This window comes from Bos javanicus, chromosome 10 (genome assembly GCF_032452875.1).
Source record: "Bos javanicus breed banteng chromosome 10, ARS-OSU_banteng_1.0, whole genome shotgun sequence".
Lineage (NCBI taxonomy): Eukaryota > Metazoa > Chordata > Mammalia > Artiodactyla > Bovidae > Bos > Bos javanicus.
Window position 1 is genome coordinate 8185994 of NC_083877.1, and position 20745 is coordinate 8206738.

Sequence of the window (20745 nt, forward strand, 5' to 3'; positions counted from 1 at the left end):
ATGTTGAGTATCTTTTCAAGTGTTTGTTAGCCATCTGTATGTCTTCTTTGGAGAAATATCTTTTGGTTCTTTGGCCCATTTTTTGATTGGGTCGCTTATTTTTGTGGAATTGAGCTTCTGGAGCTGCTTGTTTATTTTTGAGATTAATTCTTTGTCAGTTGCTTCATTTGCTATTATTTTCTCCCTTTCTGAAGGCTGTCTTTCCACCTTGCTTATAGTTTTTTTCATTGTGCAAAAGCTTTTAAGTTCGATTAGGTCTCATTTGTTTATTTTTGCTTTTATTTCTATTACTCTGGGAGGTGGGTCATAGAGGATCCTGCTGTGATGTATGTAGGAGAGTGTTTTGCCTATGTTTTCCTCTAGGAGTTTTATAGTTTCTGGTCTTACATTTAGATCTTTAATCCATTTTGGGTTTATTTTTGTGTAGGGTGTTAGAAAATGTTCTAGTTCCATTCTTTTACAAGCGGTTGACTGGTTTTCCCAGCACCACTTGTTAAAGAGATTGTCTTTTCTCCATTGTATATTCTTGCCTCCTTTGTCAAAGATAAGGTGTCCATAGGGCATGGATTTATCTATGGGCTTTCTATTTTGTTCCATTGATCTATATTTCTGTCTTTGTGCCAGTACCATACTGTCTTGATGACTGTAGCTTTGTAGTATAGTCTGAAGTCAGGCAAATTGATTTCTCCACATTGATTGATTTGCAAATATTGAAGAATCCTTGCAATCCTGGGATAAAGCCCACTTGGTCATAATGTATGATCTTTTTCATATGTTGTTGGATTCGGTTTGCTATAATTTTGTTAAGGATTTTTGCATCTATGTTCATCAGTGATATTGGCCTGTAGTTTTCTTTTTTTGTGACATCTTTGTCTGATTTTGGTATTAGGGTGACAGTGGCCTCATAGAATGAGTTTGGAAGTTTACCTTCCTCTGCAATTTTCTCGAAGAGTTTGAGTAGGATAAGTGTTAGCTCTTCTCTAAATTTTTGGTAGAATTCAGCTGTGAAGCTGTCTGTTCCTGGGCTTTTGTTTGCTGGAAGATTTCTGATTACAGTTTTGATTTCCATGCTTGTGATGGGCATGACCTCCTTTAAACTCCACTGTTGCCACACTTGAACCACCATCATTCTGTTTCAGTTTATTGAAAAGATGTACTGATTTCTCTGTAAGCATAGGATAACTTAACAGTGAACCTTGTACATCTATGAGTCCACTCAAGCAACAGACTTTCCATTTTATCAATTACTGGATGCCAACCAAAGGAGACCACTTTGCTACTAGCAGAAATAGTAGTAACTTTGGCAGCTTTGAAGAACCTCTCCTGTGTGCACTTGGTACAAAGGGTGGATGCAGTCAAGTTCAATGCACGTGCAGTGTCTATTTTGTTCACCATGATAAAAATTCTTAATTATCAATACATCCGGTTTTATGCTAAGTACAACATTCTTGGGATCTCTCTTTGACCTTTCTGATACCTTTAGATACATCTTGCTAATGGTGTGCACAAAGTAAATGGAGATTAAAGCACAAATATTCACAGACACAGTTCATGGCCATGGAGGCTGGTGTTGAGATGCTGAAATAGTTCTTTTGCAAGGAGCTGGGTGGTGCAATTCTTACTGCTCTGGGTGCTGCAAAACAAATGCTGAACACTATTTTCAGATTTTGCCTTTTTTCATCAAAATGGAAATCCCTCTGGATTTTAGTTAGCAAAGACAGGTACCAGTGCAGGTCTTCTGTAGAGGTGAAGTGGTATAACACAAGCTATAGAGAAGTGGGGAATTTTCTCCAGATATGTGCTCAGGAGTGGGATTGCTGGATTATATGGTAGTTCTATGTTTAGTTTTTTAAGGAACCTCCATACTGTTCTCCATAATGGTTGTACCAATTTACATTCCCACAAACAGTGTGGAAGGATTCACTTTTCTCCACACTGTCTCCAACATTTATTGTTTGTAGGTTTTTTGATCGGAGAAGGCAATGGCACCCCACTCCAGTACTCTTGCCTGGAAAATCCCATGGATGGAGGAGCCTGGTGGGCTGCACTCCATGGGGTCGCTAGAGTCGGACACGACTGAGTGACTTCACTTTCACTTTTCACTTTCCTGCATTGGAGAAGGAAATGGCAACCCACTCCAGTGTTCTTGCCTGGAGAATCCCAGGGATGGAGGAGCCTGGTGGGCTGCCGTCTATGGGGTCGCACAGGGTCGGACATGACTGAAGCGACTTAGCAGCAGCACCGGTAGGTTTTTTGATAATGGCCATTCTGATGGTATGAGGTGATACCTCATTATAGTTTTGATTTGCATTTCTCTAATCATTAGTGATGCTGAGCATCTTTTCATGTGTTATTTGGCCATCTGTTTGTCTTCTTTGGAGATACGTCTATTTAGATCTTCTGCTCATTTTTTAATTGTTTTTTTTTTTTTAATTGAGTTGCTTGAATTACTTATGTATTTTGGAGAGTAATCTCTTGTTGGTCACTTTGTTTGCAAATATGTTCTCCCATTCTTTGGGTTCTATTTAATCAAAGAAAACCATAATTTGAAAAGATACACACATCCCAATATTCATTGCAGCACTATTTGCAATAGCCAAGACTTGGAAACAACAAAAATGCCCACTGAGAGAGTAGTAGATAAAGAAGATGTGGTACCTATACACCATGAACAAAATAATGCCATTTGCACAACATGGATGAAGCTAGAGATTGTAATACTAAATGAAGTAAATCAGACAGAAAAAGACAAATAATAACCTGTAATAACTTATATGGGAAATAACCTGTAATAACTTATATGGGAAAAGAATCTAAAGAGTGGATATATGTAAATATATAACACTCACTTTGCTGTACAGAAAATAACACAACATTGTACATCAACTCTAATAAAAATTTTAAAAAGAAATAATAAGGAATTGATTGAAGCTTAATTCAATCAATTAAAGAACTGATGCTTTTGAACTGTGGCATTGGAGAAGATTCTTGAGAGTCCCTTGGACTGCAAGGAGATCCAACCAGTCTGTCCTACAGGAAATCAGTCCTGAATATTCATTGGAAGGACTGATGGTGAAGCTGAAACTCCAATAATTTGCCCACCTGATGTGAAGAACTGACTCATAGGAAAAGACCCTGATGGTGGGAAAGATTGAAGGCGGGAGGAGAAGGGGAAGACAGAGGATGAGATGGTTGGATGGCATCACCAACTCAATGGATATGAGTGTGAGCAAACTCTGGGAGATAGTGAAGGACAGGGAATCCTGGCATGCTGCAGTCCATGGGGTGGCAGAGTCAGACACAACTAGTGACTGAACTGAACTGAAGGATAAGGATAGATTTATACTTAAGGACATATGGCATGGCACAACAGACTAAGGTATGTTACCTAGAACCTTCTTGCAATTTCCACCTGATACACAAAGCTTTTTTTTCCTCAAAAAAAATTGTCACTTTTTCTTCCAGACTAATGGTCAGAGGTAAGTTATAGATTAGTTGCAGGATAGGTCAGAATTTAGGATTAAATGGATTACCATTGAGGCAAAGTAAAAAAAAAATTACTTCAAGTAGCAGCTAATAAGTTTATTTATTCATTCTATAATGAATGGTTAAAACTTAAAATCTCATCTATAAGATGAGCTAGGAAGTACCCTTTACCTTAAAGTTACTTCCAAGTGGTGTTTATGGGATTCCTTATCCCACCGCCCCCACCTCAAAGATGGAAAAATAGCTTTTAATATAAAGATTTGGACAAATTCTTGATTAGACTCATAATGCTTTAAGGTAGGTCAGATGGTGGGGGCGCGGGCAGCACATCTCTATTTTACATCGGAGAGAACATACTGTGTCTTCTCACTAAATATCTTTTGATGCTAGGAGAGCACTGTGGTTCCTTGTTGAAGGACTCTTAAAGCCTAAGGAATAAAGTGTGCAGGACCTAGAGAGGGCAGGTCCCCTTTGGAGAGCTCACCCCGTGACTTAACTAGTGGGCAGTGCACAGGACAAAAAGCAGTCACAGCGGCCACTGAACTAGGACATCTAACAGGATTCTTATGTTCAGCAAATATTTAAGGATCCCTGCTCTGTGACTGCAGAGAAGGCGATGGCACCCCACTCCAGTACTCTTGCCGGGAAAACCCCATGGACGGGGAGCCTGGTAGGTTGCAGTCCATGGGGTCGCGAAGAGTCGGATGCGACTGAGCGACTTCACTTTCACTTTCATACATTGGAGAAGGAAATGGCAACCCACTCCAGTGTTCTTGCCTGGAGAATTCCAGGGACGGGGGAGCCTGGTTGGCTGCCGTCTATGGGGTGGCACAGAGTCGGACACGACTGAAGCGACTTAGCAGCAGCAGCTCTGTGACCGGCACTGGGCTGAGCCCTGGGAGAAGACGGACAAGATGTAGTAGCTGACTTCCAAACGCTCAGGCCCAGCATTCTGAGGTCAGGCTCTAATTCTAAATAACCCTGGCTAAGGAAGGAAGTGTGTTTCAAGAAGCCCTCATCAGTTTAAGGGCTCATGCTCAGCATGAGCAAAGGCCAGTTTAATGTAGACGAAACACCAAATAGATCCACTGTAATAGAAAAACTTTCTCTCCTGCTTGTATAGAATCTTGCTGCTTATTTTCCCACCAGGGATGCTTCTTTCTGCAAGCCAGACCTAAAGGAATTTGTTTTCTTGTACTGGGGGTTCCTAACCTCACAGAATCTGCAGAAGCACTAAGCAAGCAGAGCATCAGAACACTACGTTTCAGTCCTGGTTTAGTATTAATTCTATGGTTTGGTTTAGTCGCTAAGTCGTGTCTGACTCTTTAGAGACTCCATGGACTGCAGGCCGCCAGGCTTCTCTGTCTATCGAATTTTCCAGGCAAGAATCCCGGAGTGGGTTGCCCTTTCCTTTTCCAGGGGGTCTTCCTGACCCAGGGAACCCGCGTCTCTTGTGTCTCCTGCATTGCAGGCAGATTCTTTACCGCTTGAGCCATTAATTCTTGGCAAATAATTTCTTGGAGATTCGCTATTATCTGTAAAATAAGCAGCTAGGAAGTGAACTCTGCAAAAAGTTTGAAAACGTTTTGAAAGCTTACGATGGTAAAAGCCCGCAAGAATGCTCGACCTAGTTCCTCTCTCCTGGGCTACAGTCTGTAGCAGCTTTTGCATTGGCTTTCCACGCCCTCGGTACCGCCCCGCCCCGCCCCCGCCCCGCCCCCGCCCCGCCCACCCGGTAGCCTGCGCTTGTGCGCCGTAAGGCCTTTCTCTGTTCCCGTCGCTTCCTTTTCCGTCTGGCCCACCGCCAACACCATCGTTTCCGGTTCCGCCGAGAAACGGCCGGATCGCTTCGGTCCCTTCTCTATCCCGCCCATTTGTCTAATGTTTCTGCGGCTTACGGGATCGGTTGGACGGGAAGTTACCAATAAAGTTTTACTGTTTGAAAGCCGGCCTGGCTGGGCCGTGCCCATTATCTGTTCCTTGTTTGTCCGCAGTCCCTCTCGGCTACAGGGAACAAGCTTCAGGGCGTCATGGCCAGGGGCCGCCGCGGCCGGGCGGAGCTGAGGCCGCCTTTCGCTGCCCGCGCGCTCCCTTGGCTCCCGGGTCTGCCGGCGTCCACCTCGGTCTGAGCGCAGCCCCCTCCGCGCCCACGGGCCGCCTCGCGCCGGACCCCATGGCCTCCGAGGCGCCGCCGCCTTCGTTGTCTCCGTCGCCGCCAGCCTCCCCCGAGCCTGAGCTGGCCCAGCTGAGGCGCAAGGTGGAGACGTTGGAACGCGAGCTGCGGAGCTGCAAGCGACAAGTGCGGGAGATCGAGAAGCTGTTGCATCACACGGAGCGGCTGTACCAGAGCGCCGAGAGCAACAACCAGGAGCTCCGCACCCAGGTGCGCCTTCCGGTTCCAGCCCCACGCCCCACCCAGCCCGCTGCGAGGCCTTCGAGGGCTGGGATCGCCTCGGGAGGGCTCCCTGGCAGGGCCCTGGACTGCTTTAGAGAGTACCTGGGAGAGTTAAAAGTTGTGCTATTTTAATTACAAGAACCTTTGGAACAAACCTAAGAGTTGGGGTACTCGGTTTAGATGAAATGCGTGAGCTGCAGTTGCGGCCGGGCGTGAAGTGAACTTAAGGACCTTGAGTTTTCATTCTCACTTGTAAAATCCCCTTGGCAGTAGGCACATTTATAACATTCCATATCACTTTTTGAGTTTGTAAAGCACCAATTGCAATCAGAGCCCCATTTATCATTGTCTAGAAGGGTGAACTGAAATTGAGCTTTCCAGTTCCAGTTCAGTCGCTCAGTCGTGTCCGACTCTTTGCGACCTTGGTTGAGTCTTGAATTGAGCCTTGGTTGCCCATAAAATGAGAATGATGGCACCAACTGATGAAGGTTAAGTCACATTAAGCGTCCATAAGCTATTTCACCGTTTTGATCGCTATGGATATGTAAGGGGGCTTCCCTGGTGGCTCAGTGGTAAAAGAATCCACCTGCCAATTCAGGAGACGTGAGTAGGGGGGTTCGGAAAATCGTGTGGAGCAGGTAATGGCAATCCCCTTCGGTATTCTTGCCTGGGAAATCCCATGGACAGAGGAGCCTAATGGGCTACAGTCCATAGGGTCGTGAAGTGTCAGACACGACTGAGCGACTAAACAACAAGAAGGTATTAATGTGAGGTTTTTCTGGGCATTTATCTTGAGTTGTCTGGTGGAAGTCGGGAAGATAGAACTCTGCTTGTTAAAGACACTAAACAGCTAACTCTTTGCCATAAAATACAGTAAGGGCAAATATTTAAACTGACAGACATCTGCTACTACCACTGAAGCTGGAACTAGAGTGACGCCAACAAGGCACCTAAGGCACAAAATTTAAGGAGGAACTCACACTTAGGCTCATGGAAGTTTAGGATAGAACCTGAGAATCAGTACCCCCTTGAATTTTTAAGCAGCATAATTTTCCAGCTTGATTTTTTGGGGCTATTGCATTCTTTCCCAACAAGTTATATTTACATGTAATTATTAATTTCAGTTAAACTGTTGTCCTTTGACATATATTGGTACATTTCCTAAAACCACATATGTAGGGTGAAAATTACAATATCAGACTTTGTTATACTTTGTCAAATAGCTATGCAAATAAGTGCTGAGTTGCAGTGACTTTCTGTGACCATTGTATGGAGTTGTTAATATTATGATATAGAAAATTTGTGTTTGGTTACTCAACAGCTATTTCTTGGACACCTACAGGAGACTACTAATACGGTTAAAATATTGTGGGGAAAGGGGAGCAAAATTTGATAGCCTTAAAAAAAATGCTTTTATAATTCTAAATTGTGAAAGTTCTGCTTGCTACAGAGATTCTAAAAATGTTTCTGCTAGTCTTTGAAGAGCCAGCATTTTGGTTATTAGTGTTAACTTGATGGTTGTCTAATATGAAAAATTGAAATGCACAGAAAGCTGTAACTTTCCTAATGATAGTACTGACTCTTTACTATCTTTCTAGTCAGCCTCCCCTGGTGTTGGGTGGAGTTTGTTAACTGTCATTGCTAATTACTAGATAGTGGTTTATCTGGAGCAGTAAAAAATTGGCTTGAGAATTGAAGTTGAACTAGCAGGAAAATACATAAATGTACAGGCTTTGAAGTCAAAGAAACTTTGTGCAAAGTACTTTATCTCTTTAAATTTCTCATGTTTAAAATGGGGATTAAGACAGCCAGTTTGTAAGGTGGTTGTAAGAATGAATGAGATGTCATCCAGAGTACCAAGTGCAGTGCCTAGAATGTAGCACATGCTAAATAAATTATCTTGTTCAGAGTAATAGTAGTAGTAGCCAGAACCAGGATTAGGGCAAGGCAATCAGTAGCCTAAGGCGAAAAATTCAAGGGGGTACTGATTGTCAGGTACTATCTTAAACTTTGATGAGCCTAAGTGTGAGTGCCTCCTTAAATTTTGTGCCTTTGGTGCCTTGCTTGCTTCACTCTAGTTCCAGCTTTGGTGGTAGCAGCAGATCTGATCATTTATGAAATGCATAGATAATCAGTATATAATCAGTCTTACCACCTTTCTCTTTTTAACCTCTGTGTAACATGAAAAAAATATGTGGAAGCTTGTATTTTAGTTTCATGCTTATAAGGAACAATCTCACATTGCATCATTGAAAAAGCAAGAGAATTCCAGAAAAACATCTATTTCTGCTTTATTGACTATGCCAAAGCCTTTGACTGTGTGGATCACAATAAACTGTGGAAAATTCTGAAAGAGATGGGAATACCTGACCACCTGACCTGCCTCTTGAGAAATCTGTATGCAAATCAGGAAGCAACAGTTAGAAGTGGACATGGAACAGCAGACTTTTCCAGATCAGGAAAGGAGTACGTCAAGGGTGTATATTGTCACCCTGCTTATTTAACTTCTATGCAGAGTACATCATGAGAAACTCTGGGCTGGATGAAACAGAAGCTGGAATCAGGATTGCCAGGAGAAATATCAGTAACCTCAGATATGCAGATGACACCACCCTTATGGCAGAAAGTGAAGAAGAACTAAAGAGCCTCTTGATGAAAGTGAAAGAGGAGAGTGGAAAAGTTGGCTTAAAGCTAGGCAGTCAGAAAACTAAGATCATGGCATCTGGTTACATCACTTCATGGCAAATAGATGGGAAACAATGAAAACAATGACAGACTTTATTTTCTTCGGCCCCAAAATCACTGCAGATGGTGACTGCAGCCATGAAATTAAAAGATGCTTGCTCCTTGGAAGAAAAGCTATGACCAACCTAGATAGCATATTAAAAATCAGAGACATTACTTTGCCAACAAAGGTCCGTCTAGTCAAGGCTATGGTTTTTCCAGTGATCACAAATGGATGTGAGAGTTGGGCTATAAAGAAAGCTGAGCGCCGAAGAATTGATGCTTTTGAACTGTGGTGTTGGAGAAGACTCTTGAGAGCCCCTTGGACTGCAAGGAGATCCAACCAGTCCATCCTAAACGAAATCAGTCCTGGGTGTTCATTGGAAGGACTGATACTGAAGCTGAAACTCCAATACTTTGGCCACCTGATGTGAAGAGGTGACTCATTTGAAAAGACCCTGATGGCTGGGAAAGATCGAAGGCAGGAGGAGAAGGGGACGACAGAGGATGAAATGGCTGGATGGCATCACTGAATTGATGCATATGAGTTTGGGTGAACTCCGGCAGTTGGTGACAGACAGAGAGGCCTGGCGTGCTGCGGTTCACGGGGTCGCAAAGAGTTGGACACAACTGAGTAACTGGACTGAACTAAGTTGAACTGAGTCTTGCATTGAGACCCTGTCTGACTGAGGTTGCTAATAAGGATGCTCTTGTCTGTCGATGGGTGTTCTTCACACTCTGGCGCTCTGGCCTTGACCTTCAGTGAGGCACAGGGAGCCCAGATGCCGCTCTGAGGCAGTCATCTCTGTTTCCTTCTGCTCCAGTTATTTAGGTATAAGATTACTATTTCAAGAAAAAAGTGTGTTAATGTATATGAGTGACATTATTTAAGTGAGTAGTTAATTCCAGGTAGAGAACACTGAATGATACTAGATAATTTAATTCTCCTCAGGGAGAGCTGCTGACCAGTTAAAATGTTAGTATAAAGGCATTCTTATTTTGTTAGAAATAAATTGTTCACAGGGTCTTACTAATGTAGTCAGTCTGATTTTTGGAAGGAATAGTCTGAGGTTTTGCAAGAGAGTATAGGAATAAAAACATCTCCCTTTGCAGATGTAAAAGGTGAAAGCCAATTATAGTATTTTCAGTTTTTCTGAAAAGAAACTAGCCCATACTGGTACTTCTCCAAACTTTTACCAGGACAAATAATTACTGTAATATTAGGAGAGTAATGTACCTATTAGTAGATTGCTGTATGGTTTATTTTTCCTAACGCCTTTTTTTCTTTCAGGTAGAAGAGCTCAGTAAAATACTCCATTGTGGGAGAAACGAAGATAATAAAAAGTCTGATGTAGAAGTGCAAACAGAGAACCACCCTCCTTGGTCAATCTCAGGTATTCACCTCATAGTGAAGCTATCCGAATACTTTTACCTTCAAATCATGCTAATGTGACGTTTTCTTTAAACTTAAAATATATATATATACACCTCTAGATAAATAGAGCTGTTACAAAGTTGCCTTTTCTCTATATGACTTGGTATTTTCAGATAATCTATTTGCTCTTGTGATGGGAAAGTAGAACTTACTGTTACTCTTATAAATACATAGTGTTGCTGTTGTTTTCAGTGGCAGGTTCACTGAGTAGTTTTTGCTCTGCTGTAAACCGTCTCCTCTCGTCTGGCCTTACTTGTGACCAGGGGATGTGTTTTCTTGTTGATGTATTCCACTTAGTTTCAGTTCAGTGTCAGTCTCTTAGGTCCTTCTGGGAGGAGAGTGGGCCTACAACCTTGGCCTCATCAATGGCATGATGTTGAGAGGCAAAATAACTGAGCTGCTGCTGCTGCTAAGTCGCTTCAGTTGTTTCCGACTCTGTGCGACCCCATAGACAGCAGCCCACCAGGCTCCCTTGTCACTGGGATTCTCCAGGCAAGAACACTGGAGTAGGTTGACATTGCCTTCTCCAATGCATGAAAGTGAAAAGTGAAAGTGAAGTCGCTCAGCTGTGTCTGACTCTTAGCGACCCCATGGACTGCAGCCCACCAGGCTCCTCTGTCCATGGGATTTTCCAGGCAAGAGTACTGGAGTGGGGTGCCATTGCCTTCTCCGAAATAACTGAGCACCTGGGTTTTAAGAAATAGAAATCACAAGAAATGGTCTTTCCCAATCAATTTTGCCTTGTTTATTCTGTGCACAACTTAGCTAAATTATGATATTGTGTTTTTTTAAAAAGTCAGCATCATGACTGAAATTTGATGGAAAATTGAGCCCTTGACATGTTGTCTTTATTCCATTGTCATTTGATATTCAACGATACTAAGGTATGTGGTTAGATATTTTTAAGAGTTGCTAATTTTTTTTTGACAGAACACAACCTATCTACCTGTTTTCTCTTTTTCCTCTTGCTATGGAAAATCCAAATCTGCTTACCTTTTTTTCTTTTTAGTTTGACAGCTCAGGTAACTGAAGGTGACATAAGAATCAAAGATATATACTTCTGCAGATTTACTTGCACTATTCATTTTAATCTGTTAAAATGTGTATAATTGTAAAATTACAAGTTGGGTGCAATGTGTGCTCTTTTGTGTTTGCTGGCAATGTTTTGGAATTCTTTTTATATACACTATTGTAATATGATATCACTTTTTGTTTTTGCAATAGATTATTACTATCAGACATACTATAATGAAGTTAATCTTCCACATAAAGCATCTGAACTTTCAGTTCAGGAAGATAAGGATATCGAAGCTTCTACTTTTAGTTCTAAAGACCAGTCACGCATAGAAAATGATACTTATGCTGGTACTGATATAACAGAAAATCTTGGACAAGAGGACCATTTTGCCTCGAATTCACAGGTAATAGAGTGCTTTACTTGGAACTGTTATTACAGTAACTTGTTCTTTGTTGTTGTTATGGAGAAAAATAGAGTTCCTTCTTTTATCACAGCATATGCAAGGGTTGTAAACATCCTGTAATTATGTAGTAAATTATACACTTTTTGAGAAACAAAAATTAACACTTATGTGTAATTGTTTTCCTACTCTATTGTGTTCCAAAAAAAAGTATGGTACACATAAACTAAAGCAAAATTTGTCAGTATATTTTGACTCAATCAGACAATCTTGAACAACCACAATACCATGCTCACACCAGCTTTTTTCAACGCTTCCTGTATGTCTAACATCATGCCATTGTCAAATTTCCCAGAATGCTTTATAAATTAGTTTCTACAGTTTGTTTGAATCAGGATCCCGTAAGGTTTATACAGGGCAACTGCTTAATGTGTTATATAGAATTCATAGCTTTCCTCACCCATCTATTTTCTAAAATTGTTTCCCTTTGAGCCTGTAACTATTGAAGAATCCTGATCATTTGTCGTAAAGAATAATTCAGTCTGTATTTTGTGGATCGCTTCCCTATGGTATTAGATATTTATTTTTGAATAATGGTCACTCACTCACTCATGTCTTCAAAACTGGGTCAGATTGGAATTAACTGACATATTTTTTAAAGGCAATCGAATTGTAATTGATAGCCATCCCTTTCCATTGCAGAAACTGAGGTCTTATATTCCAAATAGTTTATAGGTCTATTTATTGTTTTAAATTGTGCTACTTTTTTATTTAAGGATGATTTTGTCCTATTTGACATGATTGTACCATATCTAGGAGCCAGCGTCTGCGTTAGCAACAGAGAATGCATCCTTAGAAGGTTCGTCACTGGCTGAGAGTTTGAGAGCTGCAGCAGAAGCTGCTGTGTCGCAGACTGGCTTCAGTTACGATGAGAACACTGGGTTGTATTTTGATCACAGTACTGGATTCTATTATGATTCCGTAAGTGTCTCAGACCTTTTCATACTGGATGGTTGTGTTCTTTGCTGCTTGAATGCTTAATATTAAACCTTAGGTTGAATTAAGAAAAGCAGGGAGGTGCATGTAAAAATTGTTTGATTCAGAGCTACTTGATAAGAATAAAGATTTATAAAATAGCTTATGATACTATACTTTTATGTTTATTTAATTAGATGAGTCAGTTGTGTTATTATAGATGACTATTTTAGAGAGATTTAATAACCTTTACGTGTAAAGTAACATACAAAAATGTTAGCATATTTATTAATAAAAAGAGGTGAAAACTGCATTTTGTAAAATGTTTAAGAGCTTAACATTTTTTCATAGAATTTATACACAAGTAACGTTGTTAGTTCTAGGCTTGGGGGTGAGAATTTTTTTTTTTTTAATTGTTTCAAATACCTGTATCTTTGTGAATTCATTTTAGTCCACAAAGGAGTCTTTTTTTAAAAGTTCTTTATGGCATGTGTTATAGTTAGTGTTTTCTTTTCTGTGTCTTTTAAGCATTCTACTTAAAAAAAAAATCAATCTGTTAACAGTGAGAACTAGGGAATTAGTGTGGAATCAGAAATACAGTGAACCACTAACTAGGGCAAAACCAGAAAATAAAATTCTTTATTTATAATGCAGTGTTTTGACTGTTGAAGATCTAGTACTTAGTTGGATTCTTTCAAGTTTTGATGACAGTAATGATGGAACTCAGTATACCCACATTCTTCAACCTCTGTGGTCTACAAATATGATCTGGTTCAGGAATTACAGAATGTAGTGAGTGCCACAAAGGGGAGCAGATATTCACAATTGCAGTTACAGGAACTGCTATTAACTAACCTAGGGAACATAATGGTAAGAGTACATATTTTAGTTAGATAATTGATTTCATTAGCTTGTCATTTGCACTTGGTACAGTACTTTGTAAATACTTTGTAAAGAGAGGGTTTTCTTTCATAGGAGTATGCCAATTGAAAATGTTAATTAATACCCAGAAAATAAATGTTTAAACTCTTATTACCAAAGAAAATAATAATGAGTTAGTTGGTTTCTAGGAAAATACGCAATTTCTAAGTATATGACATTAGTCTTTGTCATTCTTCTGCCTTCCTTTCTGTAACTTTCCTCCTGACATCTCCTCCGTAAATGCTTAATTACATTCTGCAGGTTGTGTGTGTGTCTTTGGAGTAGGGGCGTCATTGTTTTGCTATTTTTATTTTGCTAGTTTTCATTTTATTTTAATTAAATAAAAATTTTCTTACATATTTGAAATGTCTGTATTTCGGGCTGAAAGGTAGCAGATTAAAAAGATTTCAGTTGTAGAAGTTCTGTTATTGCTGGAAATAAAGATTTAAAGCTTCCATTCAGTTTTTTAGCTAAAAGAAGGATAGTGAGAATTATAAATATTTTTTGTAAGGTATTTACAAAATGAATTAGTAAATTGCAATAATATCAACACTTAGAAAAATAATTCTTTTTCAGGAAGCTTTAGTTGCTTAATCTCAGTGTATTGCCAGATGTTTCCAGGTCTGATCTGCATGGATTTATGATGTAAATAAGATATAGACTATTCAATTAAATCTTGGCCAGTATCTAATAAATGCAGATGATTCTATAATTTTATCTTTCTAGTTTTTATCCATAATTGACCAAAATTCTATATTGTATGGCTGCTTTACATACAGTAAGTCTTATGTAGTTGCTTAGTGTAGAATTGATTAGTGAAGACAATTGTTTGATTTTTTTGTATAGAATGTTATGTTATAGTATTCATGAGCTTAATTTTATTTTCAAATTTTCTCCAGAGTTTTGAATCGTGAACAGTAAGAGGCACATCTTTGTTTTATGACATCGAGAGGAGGGTTTAGGGGTTTATACTACCAAATCATTACCATGTAATTATATAGATAATGAGTCTGAAATTGCTTTTATGTGGTCACCTTTTTCTGATGCATACCTTAGTTTTCATGACTTCTAAAGGTTTCTTGTCGAACCATCTGAAGTTGCTATTTCTGTAAGCATAAACATGGTCAAATGTTGGCAATTATATGAGATTTAATTTAATATATAAATGTATTTATTTTCCACACTTGGAAAACTAGAGGAGATATTGAATGGTAAAGTATTTTGGAAAATTACAAGCATTTTTATTATGTTATCTTTATTTTTTTTTCCAGAAAAGACTGTAATTCTTTAAAGAAACACATTTACTAGGAAGTTTAGTTTTCTATTTTATTTCATCATGAATAGAACTTACTGTTCCCTTCACTTTGAAAGGAAAACCAGCTGTATTATGATCCCTCCACTGGAATTTATTACTACTGTGATGTGGAAAGTGGTCGATACCAGTTTCATTCTCGAGTGGATTTGCAGCCTTATCAGACTTCTGGCACAAAACAAAGTAAAGATAAAAAATTGAAGAAGAAGAGAAAGGATCCAGATTCTTCTACAACAAATGAAGAAAAGGTAATGTCATCATAATTTTTAAAACTTATACAGTGGTGGCATAGTTAAGCCAAAATATTTTTTTACATTCTGCTTTATTTATTTGGCTGCTCTGGGTCTTTTGTGGCGTGCAGGCTCTTTATTGCGGTGTGTGGGCTTCTCTGATTGTAGTGCCTAGGCTCAGCTGGCCGGCAGCATATGGGATCTTAGTTCCTCCGACAGGGATAGAAGTGTCCCTGCTTTGGAAGCTGAATTCCTAACCACTAGACCACCAGGGAAATCCCAAAACCAAAATTTTTGATGAAACTGAAAATCATTTAGTAACTCTGCTTTTTTTTTTAAATTTTAATTAGAGTATATTTGCCTTATAGTGTTGTGTTAGTTTCTGCTCTGCAGCAGAGTCATTCAGCCACAAATGTGTATGTCTCCTCTTCCCTGGGTTTCCTTCCCATTTAGATCACTACAGAGCACTGAGTGGAGTTCCCTGTGCTGTACAGTTGGTTCTCGTTAGTTATCTATTTTATACATAGCAGTGTATATATGACTTCCTGGTGGTGCTACGGGAAGGAATCTACCTGCCAATGCTGGAGACACAGGAGACTCAAATTCAGTCCCTGGTTCAAGAAGACCCCTTGGCGTAGGAAATGGCAACCCACTCCAGTAACTAGCCTGGAGAATCCCATGGACAGAGAAGCCTGGTGGGCTGCAGTCCACGGGGCCACAGAGTCAGACACGACTGAGCAACTGAGCACACACGTACAGTGTATATATGCCAGTCCCAGTCTCCCTATCCACCCTACCCAGTAAGTCTGTATTTTAAATATAGCATTTAATTAGAATATTATATCATTATAATATTATTATAATAATAAGATACCAGAATCAATCAAGAAACTTTTACATGGGGAAAACATGGACTTTTTACAAATTCTCAGTTACTAGAAGTAGAAAATTTTTTTTTCTTTTTTTCAGCCTGAAATTGACCACTGAAAAAATTTGAAAAAATTTTTTAAAGTTTGAAGCAGGTAGATATAGGGCAGGTAAAGTACTCTTGTGTTGTGTAATTTGGAAGAAGACCATTCAGAGCATCTGTGGATAAGCTGATGGCAGTGCACAACTCACAACAGGAGAAAAACAGTTTATAAGCAGCTGTGGGTAAAAGTTCCACATTAGTTATGTTGAGCTGTTACTTATGTTAGGAAATGTAAGAAGAAAATCCACTGCTAGCAAATATAGGATCTGTGTATATTTATTAGTGTGAATTGGTATCTTTTGGGAAAATAGGTTGCTTGCTTGCATGTGTGCTGGTGTCTGACTCGTTGTGACCCCATGTCTGTTTCTGTTTTGTGAGTGAGTTTGTGTCATGTTTGAGATTCCATGTATAAGTGACTTATATAATCCTTGTCTTTTTCTGGTCTACTTCATTTAGGATGATACTCTCTAGTTGTGTCCACGTTGCTACAAATGGCGTGATCCTTTTTATGGCTGAGTAGAGTCCGTTGTGTGTATATACCACCTCCTTACCAGTTGATCTGTCTGTGAGCTTTCAGATTGCTTCTGTGTCTTGGCTGTTATAAACAGTGCTGCTGTGAATATTGGTGTGCATGTGTCTTTTTGAATTAGTTTTCTCTGGATATCTGCCCAGGAGTAGGATTGATGGACCTTAGTGTAACTCTCTGTGTGCATGCTCAGTCTTGTGTGCAGGCTCAGTCGTATCCCACTCTGTGCGACCCCTGTAGCCCACCAGGCTCCTCTGTCCATGGGATTCCCCAGGCAGGAATACTGGAGTGGTTTGCCTTTTCCTTCTCCAGGGGATCTTCCCAACCCAGGGATCGAACCCATGTCTCCTGCATTAGCAAGTGGATTCTTGACCACTGAGCCACCTTGGAAGCCCAGTGTAACTCTATTTTTAGCATTTTAAGGAACTTCCATACTATTTTCCATAGTGGCCGCACAACTTATATTCCCATCAACAGTATAGGAGGGTTCTCTTTTCTCCACACCATCTCCAGCATTTATTATCTGTAGACTTCTTAATCATGGCCATTCTGAACAGTGTGGGATGTTACTTCATTATAGTTTTGACTTGCATTTCTCTAATAATTAGCAAAGAAGCATCTTTTCATGGGCCTTTTGGCTATCTGTATGTTTTCTTTGGAGAAATGTCTGTTTAGGTCTTCTGCCCAATTTTTTGATTGTGTTATTTGTTTTTCTTTTCTTACTGAGTTGTATGAGCTGTTTATGTACTTTGGAAATCGTCATTAGTCACATCGTTTGTGAAGATTTTCTCCCAGTCTGTAGGTTGTCTTTGTTCATTTATAGTCTAGTTTGCTGTGCAAAAGCATGTAAATTTGATTAGGTCCCCTTTGTTTGTATTTCTGTAGCTTTGAAACACTGACATATGAAAACATTGCTACTCTTTGTCAAAGAATATTTTACCCATGTTCTCTTCTAAGAGTTTTATGGCATCATGTCTTAATATTTAAGTCTTTAAGGCCATTTTGAGTCTATTTTTGGGTAGGCTATGAGGGAATATTCTAACTTTACTGCTTTTTATATGTGGCTGTCAGCTTTCCCAACATCACTTGCTGAAGAGACTGTCTTTTCTCCATTGTATATTCTTTCCTCCTTTGTGACATTTAAGTCTTTAATTTATTCTGAATTTATTTTTGTGTATGGTGTGAGAAAATGGTCCAGTTTCACTTTTTTGCATTTAGCTGTTTAGTTTTCCCAACGCCATTTACTAAAGAGGCAGTCTTTTCCCATTGTGTATTCTCGCCTCCCTTGTCATAGATTAGTTGCCCATATAAATGGCAGTTTATTTCTGGGTTCTATGCTATTACATTGATCTGTGTGTCTTTTGTGCTGGTACCATACTGCTGGTTACTGTAGCTTTGTAGTGTATTTTTACATTGGAGTGCATGGTACCTCCAGCCTTGTTCTTCTTTCTGAAGATTGTTTTGGCTATTTGGGTTCTTTTTTTGTTTCCCTACAAATTACAGAATTTTTTCTAGTTCTATGAAAAACACTATTAGAATTTGATAGGCACTGCATTAAGTATATAGATTGCTTTGGATATAGTATAGCCATTTTAACAGTATTAATTCCCCTAATCCATGAGCACAGTATATCTTTCCCTTTCTTTCATCAGTATCCTAGAGTTTTCAGAGTATGAGTCTCTTACCTCTTTGGTTTGATTTATTCCTAGATATTTTACTCTTTTTGATGCAGTTATAAATGTGATTGTTTTCTTAATTTCTCTTGTAGTTTTTTGTTAAGTATATAAAAATGCAGCAGGTTTCTGTATTTTGTATATTTGTATTCTGAAGCTTTACTGAATTCATATTGGTTCTCATAGTTTTTCGTAATGTCTTTAGGATTTTCTATCTATTGTATCACGTCACCTGCTGCTGCTGCTGCTGCTGCTAAGTCGCTTCAGTCGTTTCCGACTCTGTGCGACCCCATAGACGGCAGCCCACCAGGCTCCCCCGTCCCTGGGATTCTCCAGGCAAGAACACTGGAGTGGGTTGCCATTTCCTTCTGCAATGCATGAAAGTGAAAAGTGAAAGTGAAGTCGCGCAGTCGTGTCCGAGTCTTAGCGACCCCATGGACTGCAGCCTACCCGGCTCCTCCGTCCATGGGATTTTCTAGGCAAGAGTACTGGAGTGGGGTGCCATTGCCTTCTCCCATGTCTCCTGCAAACAGTGACAATTTAACTTCTTTTCTAGTTTGGGTTTCTTTTCTTTCTTTTTCTTGTCTGTTTTCTGTGGTGAGGACTTCCAATACTGTGTTGAATAAATGTGGCAAGTGTGACACCTGTCTTGTGCCTGATCTTAGAGAAAATGCTTCAGCTTTTCACCATTGAGTATGATGTTGGATATGGGTTTGTCATATGTATGTGTGTGTGCTAAGTAGTTTCAGTCGTGTCTGACTCTTTGTGACCCCTTGGACTATAGCCCACCAGGCTCCTCTGTCCATGGGATCCTCAGGCAGGAATACTGGATTGGGTTGCCATGCCCTCCTCCAGGGTGGGTTTGTTATATATGACCTTTATTATGTTGAAGTACATTTCTTTTGTATTTACTTTGTTTAGTTTATCATAAGTTGATGTTGAATTTTGTCAAAAACTTTTTCTGTATCTGTTGAGATATTCATATGATTTTTATTCTTCAGTGTGTTAGTGTGGTGTATCTTGTTGATTGATTTGTGGGTATTGAACCATCCTTGCATGCCTGGGATAAATCCCATTTGATCATATTGTGTGGTCTTTTAATATATTGTTGAATTTGGTATGCTAGTATTTTTACATCTGTGTTCATCAGTGATATTTGCCTGAAATTTTATTTTATTTTATTTTTTTTGGCCTAAAATTTTATTTGTGGTGTGTTTGGTTTTCGTGTCAGGCTGATGCTGGCCTTATAGAGTGAGTTCAAAATGTTCCTTCCTCTTTAACTTCTTAGAATAATTTGAGAAAGACAGGTTAGTTCAGTAGTTCAGTTCAGCTCAGTCATGTCTGACTCTTTGCGACCCCATGAACTGCAGCATGCTGAGCTTCCCTGTCCATCACCAACCACTCGAGCCTGCTGAAGCTCATGTCCATTGAGTCGGTAATGCCATCCAACCATCTCATCCTCTCTCATCCCCTTCTCCACCCACCTTCAGTCTTTCCCAGCCTCAGGGTCTTTTCCAATGAGTCAGTTCTTCATAGCAGGTGGCCAAAGTATTGGAGCTTTGGCTTCAGCATCATTCCTTCCAATGAATATTCAGGACTGATTTCCTTTAGGATGGACTGGTTGGATCTCCTTGCAGCCCAAGGGACTCTCAAGAGTCTTCTCCAACACCACAGTTCAAAAGCATCAATTCTTCAGTGCTCAGCTTTCTTTATAGTCCAACTCTCACATCCATACACGACTACTGGAAAAACCATAGCTTTGACTATATGGACCTTTGTTGCCAAAGTAATGTCTTTGCTTTTCAATGTGCTGTTTAGATTGCTCATAGCATTTCTTCCAAGGAACAAACATCTTTTTTAATTTCACAACTGCATTCACCATCTGCAGTGATTTTGGAGCCCCTCAAAATAAAGTCTGTTACTGTTTCCATTGTTCCTCCATCTATTTGCCATGAAGTGCTGGGACCAGGTGGACAGGGAGGCCTGGCGCGTTGTGATTCATGGGGTCGCAGAGTCGGATATGACTTAGCGACTGAACTGAACTGAACTGAACTGATAGGACCAGATACCATGATCTTCGTTTTTTGAATGTTGAGTTTTAAGCCAACTTTTTACTCTCCCCTTTCACTTTCATCAAGAGGCTTGCTCCTCAGTTCCTCTTCACTTTCTGCCATGAGGGTGGTGTCATCTGCATATCTGAGGTTATTGATATTTCTCCTAGCAATCTTAATTCCAGCTTGTGCTTTATCCAACCCGACCTTTCTCATGATGTACTCATTACATATAAGTAAAATAAGCAGGGTGACAATATACAGCCTTGATGTACTCCTTTCCCAACTTGAAACCAGTCCATTGTTCCATGTCTGGTTTTAACTGTTGCTTCTTGACCTGCATACAGATTTCTCAGGAGGCAGGTTAGGTGGTCGGGTAATCCCATCTCTTTAAGGATTTTCCACAGTTTGTCATGATCCACATAGTCAGAGGCTTTGATGTAGTCAATAAAGCAGAAGTAGATGTTTTTCTGGAACTCTCTTGCCTTTTGGATAATCCAACGGATGTTGGCAATTTGATCTCCAGTCCTCTGCCTTTTCTAAATCCAGCTTGAACATCTGGAACTTCTCAGTTCATGTACTGTTGAAGCCTGGCTTGGAGAATTTTAAGCATCACTTGACTAACGTGT

The 20745-nt window shown here is 39.9% G+C and overlaps 1 protein-coding gene across 2 annotated transcripts in view; it reads left to right on the forward strand.

The window, feature by feature from the left end:
* Nucleotides 1-5286: 5286 nt before the first annotated feature.
* The window catches only part of AGGF1 (angiogenic factor with G-patch and FHA domains 1), a 46996-nt gene continuing 31537 nt past the window's right edge, over nt 5287-20745 (forward strand). Inside the window, exons 1-5 of one of the 2 annotated variants that reach the window (XM_061430017.1) lie at nt 5287-5869; nt 9897-9999; nt 11265-11461; nt 12275-12439; nt 14726-14914. In XM_061430017.1, coding sequence (XP_061286001.1) covers nt 5660-5869; nt 9897-9999; nt 11265-11461; nt 12275-12439; nt 14726-14914 — 864 coding nt within the window. In that variant the 5' untranslated portion in view covers nt 5287-5659. The remainder of the gene's footprint in view (nt 5870-9896; nt 10000-11264; nt 11462-12274; nt 12440-14725; nt 14915-20745) is intronic. The other variant, XM_061430016.1, reaches the window with a different exon arrangement.